Source organism: Cynocephalus volans, chromosome 8 (assembly GCF_027409185.1).
Source record: "Cynocephalus volans isolate mCynVol1 chromosome 8, mCynVol1.pri, whole genome shotgun sequence".
Classification (NCBI taxonomy): domain Eukaryota; kingdom Metazoa; phylum Chordata; class Mammalia; order Dermoptera; family Cynocephalidae; genus Cynocephalus; species Cynocephalus volans.
Window position 1 is genome coordinate 97,314,893 of NC_084467.1, and position 9,916 is coordinate 97,324,808.

General features: G+C 44.5%; 1 protein-coding gene across 2 annotated transcripts; it reads left to right on the forward strand.

The window, feature by feature from the left end:
* The first annotated feature begins 1,880 nt into the window (after nt 1-1,880).
* On the forward strand, nt 1,881-9,653 carry RBM15 (RNA binding motif protein 15). Of its 2 annotated transcripts, none has more exons than XR_010024209.1 (3): nt 1,881-4,746; nt 6,357-6,645; nt 8,792-9,653. XR_010024209.1 is itself a non-coding variant. In XM_063105310.1 (3 exons), exons 1-3 carry the CDS (start codon nt 1,881-1,883, stop codon nt 8,835-8,837), a joined length of 3,021 nt encoding a protein of 1,006 aa, XP_062961380.1. In that variant the 3' UTR covers nt 8,838-9,653. The 2 variants fall into 2 exon arrangements, 1 of the variants encoding a protein (XP_062961380.1); XM_063105310.1 differs by lacking the exon at nt 6,357-6,645 and adding an exon at nt 8,001-8,109.
* Nucleotides 9,654-9,916: the final 263 nt, after the last annotated feature.

Genomic DNA, 9,916 nt, shown 5'->3' on the forward strand with positions numbered 1-9,916 from the left:
GCTTCACATATTAGGCTTCTTTCAAGTTTCTTTGATCTAATCAAGAGATAAAAGGCCCACACTTTCACATTCCTCAGAATGGCTCAGGCAAGGATAGATAGGTTGCAGTCCTAATGTTGAAATATTTTTCAAGTTTGCGTTTCAGTTTTGGAGCCATTACTGTTATCTTGAAAAATGTCATGTTCGAAAACACTTCACATCCTCTACTACAGATTGGATCTTGAAAGATGTGGTTGGGGAGAGGATCAACGCAAGAATCCTCGTAACCTTTGCTCTAGCGGGTAACTGGGAGGACTGCAGAAAGCCTAACCGCTGTGATGAACTCAGAACTACCTCCCTTCACCAGACAGTGAGCACCGGGGCATGGGATCCACCTGTCTGATCTCGGTTATCACCAGCACCCTGGACATAATAAAGGTCCATGGAAAGAAGGAAAGTTGAGTTTTGAAGCGAATAATTGAAGGAGCCAAAAGAGGTCGATTTAGGGTGGCAGCATGGTGTCTGTGCTACTGGATTCTAATTTAGAATAAACGTGGTGGCGGGAGGTGCGAGAAGCCACAGGCAAAAAAAAGTGACATATCTGCAAATAAATTTCACTTGATTATTTTAAGGGAAGAAGCACTACGTATGAAAACATATCACGGGACTACAGAATACGAAACCCACATGGATTCGCAACACAAAACTGGCCGCCCAAAGACACGTCCGCGGTGGCCCGACAGTTCCGGCCACGCAAGCGGGCTGCAAGACTGGCAGCGTCGGTCACTCCCCTTGGTTACCCGGGGTGCTTGGGCGGGAACGGGGAGCGCCCAGGAGAGCCAGGCTTCCTTGCGAGGGCCGTGTCTTCGTTCCGCTGCTTCCTAGCTCGCGGGGTCCGCGTCTCGGCACTGCCCCGGGGCGTCAGCGTGACCCGGGGCTTTGTGAGCCGCGAACTCCCGGGCCAGGTCTGCCCCGCGGGCACCAGTGACAGCCGACTGCGCTTTCTCGTGCACGGGAAGTGGGGCTTTTTCCGGCTGTTCGGGCAGCAGCCAGAGGGACTAAGATGGTGTCCGTTGGGCTCCCTGGGACGGCTCCCTGGGGGATTCGTGGGCCACGATAGGAGGGCCTGCCCAGCCCCGTGTCCGGCACAGGTAGATGGTGGGGAGCCCAGAAGTTTCGAGCCGCAAGGGCTGAAGCACAGACAACTAAACCATAGGACCAAACAAATGTTTGAGGGGAGAACGCCGAAAGCGCGGGGAGGCGGGGCTGGCTCGCAGTCACCATCTCGCGACATTTAAGAGACGGCGCACAGCAAACGCGCCTTCTTTCACCTTCAGTCAGCCTCCTCTGTATACGGGCCTAGCCCTTTAAGCAAGTGATGGACAGTTATTTCAGCCTATCAACTTCGTCGTCAACATCCAATCAGATTTAAACTTCTTTCAGCCGCCGGAGGTGTTGGAAGAAAGGGGTCGAAAGAGGGCGCTTTCTGTTTCTTGCGAGATCGATGTGAGCCGGCCTCTCAGAAAAAAAAAAAACGCCAGAATGGATGGCCTGACTTCCCAAATAGTGTGTTAACGGACGGGATCACAAGCCAATGAAAGGGATGAGGAGGTGTGCTCGCTGCCTTCACCGCGCACGAAGTACCGTTACAGGGTAGACTTTTTGTCCAATCAGCGCCTCCAATCTTTGGGTCAGGTGACTACAGTGCGAGGGGCAGAGCTACAGCCTGGCGCGAGGAACCGTTAAGATAGACAACGAATGTAACCAATGAGGTACTCTAACTAAGGCGTTGGGAACCCAATAACAGTGGTCGGGCGGGCGCCTTCCCGGAGCGCGGGGAGATGTTAAGACAGACAAATAGTTTTTCCAATGATACTGTAGAAGAGAGAGCTGATTGACCAATGAAGGCTGCAGGGCGGGATCCTTTGCCGCGGCGGAGTCCAAGATGGCGGCGTGCGGTTCCCCTGTGTGAAACGAGTGCGGGGCGGCGGGTTAATCAGCTCCGCGCAGACGACCTCCGACGACCCGTAACAATGAAGGGGAAAGAGCGCTCTCCAGTCAAGGCTAAACGCTCCCGTGGTGGTGAGGACACGACTTCCCGCGGGGAGCGGAGCAAGAAGTTAGGGGGCTCTGGTGGCAGCAATGGGAGCAGCAGCGGAAAGACCGACAGCGGCGGCGGGTCGCGGCGGAGTCTTCATCTGGACAAGTCGAGCAGCCGAGGTGGTAGCCGCGAGTATGACACTGGTGGGGGTAGCTCCAGTAGCCGCTTGCATGGTTACAGCTCCCCAAGCACCAAAAATTCCTCGGGCGGGGGCGAGTCGCGCAGCAGCTCCCGGGGTGGAGGCGGGGAGTCACGTTCCTCTGGGGCCGCCTCAGCTCCTGGCGGCGGAGATGGCGGGGAATACAAGACCCTAAAGATAAGCGAGTTGGGGTCTCAGCTGAGTGACGAAGCAGTGGAGGACGGACTGTTTCACGAGTTCAAACGCTTCGGTGATGTAAGTGTCAAAATCAGCCATCTCTCGGGTTCTGGCAGCGGGGATGAGCGGGTAGCCTTTGTGAACTTCCGGCGGCCAGAGGACGCGCGGGCGGCCAAGCATGCCAGAGGCCGCCTGGTGCTCTATGACCGGCCTCTGAAGATAGAAGCTGTGTATGTGAGCCGGCGCCGCAGCCGCTCCCCTTTAGACAAAGATACTTATCCTCCGTCAGCCAGCGTGGTCGGGGCCTCTGTAGGTGGTCACCGGCACCCCCCTGGAGGCGGTGGTGGAGGCCAGAGATCACTTTCCCCTGGTGGCGCTGCCTTGGGATACAGAGACTACCGGTTGCAGCAGTTGGCTCTTGGCCGCCTTCCCCCTCCACCTCCGCCACCATTGCCCCGAGAGCTGGAGAGAGAGCGAGACTACCCGTTCTATGAGAGAGTGCGCCCAGCATACAGCCTTGAGCCAAGAGTGGGAGCTGGAGCAGGTGCTGCTCCTTTCAGAGAAGTGGATGAGATTTCACCCGAGGATGATCAGCGAGCTAACCGGACGCTTTTCTTGGGCAACCTGGACATCACTGTGACAGAGAGTGATCTAAGAAGGGCTTTTGATCGATTCGGAGTCATCACAGAAGTAGATATCAAAAGGCCTTCTCGCGGCCAGACCAGTACCTATGGCTTTCTCAAATTTGAGAACCTAGACATGTCTCACCGGGCCAAACTAGCAATGTCTGGAAAAATTATAATTCGGAATCCTATCAAGATTGGTTATGGTAAAGCTACACCCACCACCCGCCTCTGGGTAGGTGGCCTGGGACCTTGGGTGCCTCTGGCTGCCCTGGCACGAGAGTTTGACCGATTTGGCACCATACGTACCATAGACTACCGAAAAGGTGATAGTTGGGCGTATATACAGTATGAAAGCTTGGATGCAGCTCATGCTGCCTGGACCCATATGCGGGGCTTCCCACTTGGTGGCCCAGATCGTCGCCTTAGAGTAGACTTTGCAGACACAGAACATCGTTACCAGCAGCAATATCTGCAGCCTCTGCCCTTGACTCATTATGAATTGGTGACAGATACTTTTGGACATCGGGCACCTGATCCTTTGAGGGGTGCTAGGGATAGGACACCACCCTTACTGTACAGAGATCGTGATAGGGACCTTTACCCTGACTCTGATTGGGTACCACCCCCACCCCCAGTTCGAGAACGCAGCACTCGGACTGCAGCTACTGCTGTGCCTGCTTATGAACCACTGGATAGCCTGGATCGCAGGCGGGATGGCTGGTCCTTGGACCGGGACAGAGGTGATCGAGATCTGCCCAGCAGCAGAGACCAGCCTAGGAAGCGAAGGCTGCCTGAGGAGAGTGGAGGACGGCATCTGGATAGGTCCCCTGAGAGCGACCGTCCACGAAAACGTCATTGTGCTCCTTCTCCTGACCGCAGTCCAGAATTGAGCAGTAGCCGGGATCGCTACAACAGTGACAATGACCGATCTTCTCGTCTTCTTCTCTTGGAAAGGCCCTCTCCTATCAGAGACAGACGAGGTAGTTTGGAGAAGAGCCAAGGTGACAAGCGAGATCGTAAAAACTCTGCATCAGCTGAACGGGATAGAAAGCACCGGACAACTGCTTCCACTGAGGGAAAAAGCCCTTTGAAAAAAGAAGACCGATCTGATGGGACTGCACCCAGCAGCAGCACTGCTTCCTCAAAGCTGAAGTCCCCTGCCCAGAAACAGGATGGGGGGACAGCCCCTGCAACAGCAGCCTCTCCCAAACTCTGTTTGGCCTGGCAGGGTATGCTTCTACTGAAGAACAGCAACTTTCCTTCCAACATGCATCTGTTGCAGGGTGACCTCCAAGTGGCTAGTAGTCTTCTTGTGGAGGGCTCAACGGGAGGCAAAGTGGCCCAGCTCAAGATCACTCAGCGCCTCCGTTTGGACCAACCCAAGTTGGATGAAGTAACTCGACGCATCAAAGTGGCAGGGCCCAATGGTTATGCCATTCTTCTGGCAGTGCCTGGAAGTTCTGACAGCCGGTCCTCCTCTTCTTCAGCCACATCAGACACTGCCACATCTACTCAGAGGCCACTTAGGAACCTTGTGTCCTATTTAAAGCAAAAGCAAGCAGCTGGAGTGATCAGCCTCCCTGTGGGGGGCAACAAAGACAAGGAAAACACCGGGGTCCTTCATGCCTTCCCACCTTGTGAGTTCTCCCAGCAGTTCCTGGATTCCCCTGCCAAGGCACTGGCCAAATCTGAAGAAGATTACCTGGTCATGATCATTGTCCGTGGTGCGTCCTAAAGTCCATGTGTAACTTGTATTTACTGCTTTGACATGGTTCCTGTTTTGTGATGTGTAATAGGATATAGTATCAGATGAAATTTTCTTTTTAATTAGTTTAATTGTAGTTTTTTCTTTTTTATATTTTTATAAACCTCTTTAAAATAGAAGTCAGGACTGTTTAGCTTTTATTTTAAGTGAAAGGGATGCCCTGAAGGTAGCAGACAGATAGATTTGCTCTAATTAGGAGAGCCCATCCTTATGAATAACTTTTTTCTCTGTTTTGTTTTTCTTTTTTAACCTTGAGCTTAAAAAAATCCTCAAACCAAAATTCAGAAAAATCAGAATTTGGAGAAAAGAGCCCACTGACTATAAACATGGTAATACACACCTAAAAAATGGCTTGATTGCTATGTAGGTAAATAATTCTTGTACCAGAAATGCTATTTGGTTAAAATTTGATAAGGGATTTCAAAAGTGTATGCTGGTAAATTGTATAGCAATGTACTTCTTTTAATCAGGTATTTGAATATTTCTCTTAAAATACAGTTTATTCTCAGATAGTTTGCTTTAACACGCATTTTTACCATTAGTTTTTGAATTTTGTATCCCGCATATGCACTTTTGGTTTGTAGCTGTAAATTTGGTAAAAATTGAGGACTATGTTACAAACCATATGTGTCTTATGCTTACACTAGTATGCAAGAAGTGAGTGGGTGCTTTTAAAATCAGGATTCTTTGGTCAGTTATTGGTGTGTGGTGGTGATTTTACTGATTTTTTCAGAGAGGTATAGCAGGTACAGTTCTAATTGTGCGTATTTCAGAACTAAGTGTTCTTCATCAAAGATGAGTTTTTGTTTTTGTATCCATTCAAATTTCTGGTTTCAATAATAGAAAGAAGAGTTGTCTGCGGGCTCATAAGTCATCTTTTGTTTCACTGGGCATCAATCAGCCATATCTGGATTGCAGAATTAAAAAAAAAAGTAATCATAAAATGCCTTTGACATGCGCTTTTAAAATTTTGCTTGTATTTTTTATTTTTATATTTAAATAGTAGTGCTGACATTATATTACTGAAAATGTTTTGAATATCTTTGAAATTTCATGTTTAATATTTTCACTGCTGTCCAGCCACAGAGAATTGAAATGTCAGTGTCAGAAAACCCTTTTTTGTTTTATTTTCCCAGATCCCTGGAATTAATACAAAATAATTTAACCCACCCTCATGGTTTTGTTTTTTTTCCACATGCTGGGGATGATATTGACTTCTGGTTCTGAACAGAGGCTTTTGCTGCCTAACAGTAAAGGATGATTTTTTTTATTTTGTTTTTTCACCTATCCCTTTGCCCCTACCCCTAGTTTCTCAGGTCATGAGTAAGTATATTTTTCTCCCTTGATTTAAATGCTGAGGACTTCATCTAAGGCCCTCGATATTTAATTATGATTAGAAACTTTAGGACTTTCTGGTTCATAGTCATGTTTCTATTCTGTGAAAGTGACTTATTCAAAGCCTGGCAGAACCCAACTGTTTTCTTTCTGTTATCAAAGCTGGTAGTTTTGAAATAGCACCAATAATAACCCAGGGAAATGTCATGTAACTTTTATTTTTCGTTACTACAGGTGTCTAATGCATGTCAGCACCAAAGCCTCATCACTACTGTGTTATCCTTTTTGATTTTCATTGTGCATTTATAAATTTTTTTTTTTTATTTGGAGATTTTTGTGTTTTTGTTTTTAAACTGGAAAAACGAGCCATTTTGAGAGAAGGAAGGAACTAGGCTTTGAGCACAAAGGTCCTTGGTGTGCCTGTAGGGAAAATATCTGAAATCCTACAAACAAGACTTTTGGGTGCTTTTTGCTTTTGAAAAGCAGTTCTTGGCATGGAGTAGACACCTTTTCAGAAACTAATGTAAGTGTGAAGTCTGTGTATACATGGGGTCAAAGTACAATTTGTGGCTAGATACATTTTTCCAGTTTAAATAATCTCACTAACCATTAACTTTTGATTATCTTTTGATAAGGTAGTTGGACAAATGATTTTACTCTTTTGGAGAGAGAAGTCCATGACAACTAATTTTTCTATAATCCAAAATTTGTGTGGTTTTTTCTCTTTTTTTTAAAGGTCGGTGTGAAAGTTTATCAGAGAGTACTGTGGTTTTTGCTCCATGTTTGAATCTTTTTCTGACATTGCTGCTTATGTTAGATCTGGGCAATTTGTGCTTCACTGTTTTTGAAGCAATGGCTTGATACCATTTCTAAATGTATGTATTGAAAAAAAAAAACTAATTATGTTTAGTTTGGTGCTTACCTGCAAGGTGCCATCGTCCAGAGCAATCTCTTATTTATGTTGCCCATTCCATTGTTCAGGTTCATGATATCCATAAACGATCTACTTAACTCTTCAGAATTTGAATGAAAGCAGTCTAAAACTGATTCTAATTCTCATTAGCCAGAATTTCATAATTCCAACATTGGGTGTTCTTTGTTACAACCAATTTTTTTCTGTTTTTTCTGTAATTACTTTAGCGTAGTTGATTTTTCTGGAACTCAGTTAAAGTGAACGGAAAGAAAATTTAAGTATGTCATTTAATGACTTATTAAGTATTACTGGTAAAAACATCAAGAGAATTAAGACTTTTAGATAAACAACTTCAAAGTTTATGGAAAATTAAGCAGTCACTCAGCTCTTAGCCAGTACTTATTTTTTTGGTATTATTTTGTTAACTGTAACTGGGATTCCTGTAAAGAATTTTCCACATGAAAATTTAAATTTCTGGTTTAAAATGTGTACTTTGACTCTCAACTAGGCATAGATAGAGTTTTCCTTTAAGGATTACATCTTAAAATGTCCATTCTCTGGCTAGTACCGGCTTTTGTCACATTTCGAAGGTGATATACTCTGGCCTTTGACTCGCTGAGATCATTTGAGGTACAGTAGTAAAAGTCAGGTGTTTGGTTGTTTTCAGAGTCAGACATTATTCAGTTTTATTTAAAAACTATTTTATGAGCAGGTTTTCACTGAGAATACTTTAACAAAAACTTAAATCCACTTTTTTAAAGGAGTAAAATTGCTCATTATGCAGGCACAGCTTGAACTGCAGTTTGGGTCCATATGGGAACTGTGCCCTGAAAACTCTGTGGTAACAGAATTAGGAAATCCTCTTGAGAAGAGGGCCTTAATGACCTCTTATGTGAAAAAAAATTTTTTGGAGAGATTTTCTAGACTTTTTTTTTTTTTTTTTTTTTTTTTTGTCTCTGCCACAGTGTTTGGTTTTGAAATAGGAGTTAGGTATGAGAACAAGAAGAGAAGTGGAGCTGAACCTGTTAACATTCTGGTTATAGCAATGTCTCTAAAGGGAGAAAATGATTTCAGGTAACCACAGTGAATGTTAAGCTAATGATTAGAGTTTTATATGTATGATTTAAACAGAGTTGAAAAGTGAGAATCCGTAAGCGTTCTTTGGCTATGTAGCAATTGTATGAGTGTTTTCTTAAAATAATAGCTGCTGTCTTTGGTAACACAGATGAAGGTGGATTTTTAAATGGCTTTTTATCTTGACCCCTTTCTGCAATAATGGAGTAATCTGTGTTGCTCCAATAATGGAGTAGTCTGTGTCACTCCATGTAAGTTACAGGATGAAAAGAAAGGGGGTAAAAATTTGACTAAACTCCACCTTTTTGTAATTTCACTTTTTAAGTTATATTTAGAATATAGTGATTATAAATTGATTGTAAACTTGCTTTTTTCCGAATTTTTTTGACATGTTTTACTCAGTTACATGAGTATAAAGGATATTTTTCAGTCCTATAATCCTCAATTGCAGTCTTTTAAAAAAACCCACCCTATTGTTCTACTTGTTATTTGTCTATTCATATAGTAAATTCATTTCAAGGTTTGTGCCAGTGGGTATTATTGGTGCTTTTTGAAGTCAAGGTGGACTATCCAGGAAGGTCTCGTTAATGTTATGTTCATCTATAATGGCATAGGGGAAATATATATATTTTTAATATTGTAAACATTTGTACTGAATAACCTTTCTTTCCCCCCCTGCAAGCAAAACTGGTGAACAGTGGATGAAGATACGGAATTCAAAGCTCTAATGGACCTTTTTGAAGAGAAGTTGTGGCTTATGTGGAGTTTACATGGGCCTCTGATGGAAGAAATCTAATCTGTTTAGTATTTGTGCATTTTACTAAAATGGCAGCTTAAAGTTGTGTATCTGCTATTGTGATGCCAATGCCGGTGTTTTAAGTGGAAAAAAAATGACCTCTTTGCTTTGTGCTGTGTACACAAGATTTCTGGAAAAGTAAAGAAAAACCCTTTTTATGGCTCACACAGCTTAAAAGTAGCTGTCACTCAAACGTGCGCTCACAGTTGAGCTGCTTTTGTTTTATTCTAAATAAATTGTTTCTTTTGAGGAAAGTGTTTTTCTGCCTGGAAGTGAATTGACGGCAAACCTTTGACCCCTTTGTTTGCAGCCAAGGGGGTACTTGCTGCTGCTCAGATCTTGTATGTCTTGAGCAAGAAGCAGGGAGACCATCAATTTCATGTTGACTATCACGGTGTGTCAATTCTGAAGGATCACTAGTGTTACTGTGACCCCCTTTGTTTGCAGTGAAGGGGATCATTTGCTTCTCGGTCCTCAACGTGATGAGGAAATGGTGCTGTTGGCTGGCACACAAGAAGCCGGGGCAAGCACCCTAAGCCTCACCACAGTGCACGAGTCGGGGGCTTTGCTGGTTTGAAGAGCCGGAGTTGCTGAAATTTAAGTTTTGATTTATTTTGTTCACCCATCACGTTTGGCCTTAGTTTCATTTTTAATTTGAAGAAAAGTTTGAAATTGCTTTATCTTGCACTTAACATTTGCACCAAATTGCCAAAAGAAGGAGAAATGCTCCGTTTGCTTTTTAAATGTTAATGATGATGTTAATAAAGCCTTTCCTGACACACTTGAGGAGCTCCTTCTTCGTCTCCAGGGGCTTCTTACCAGAGTTATGCAGTGATGGGTTTAGTTCTGAATGGATGAAGAGTTCCTGAGAGCTAGCGTTTGTAATTAGAACCGTTACTTGGTTTCTGTACCTTATTTGACCTGTGGTTCCACATGCCTTGGATGTGTATGCACCGTGACGGTTTCATAGGTACGAACGCACACTCAGGCCCAGTCACTTCGGTTGGTAGT

Excerpts from the sequence above, each read along its gene's own strand:
- RBM15 (XM_063105310.1), top strand. The coding sequence starts at position 1,881 with ATGAAGGCTGCAGGGCGGGATCCTTTGCCGCGGCGGAGTCCAAGATGG. Across the intron at positions 4,747-8,000 it reads GGTCATGATCATTGTCCGTG|TGTTTGGTTTTGAAATAGGA; the intron begins GTGCGTCCTAAA and ends TCTCTGCCACAG. Across the intron at positions 8,110-8,791 it reads AAGGGAGAAAATGATTTCAG|CAAAACTGGTGAACAGTGGA; the intron begins GTAACCACAGTG and ends CCCCCCTGCAAG.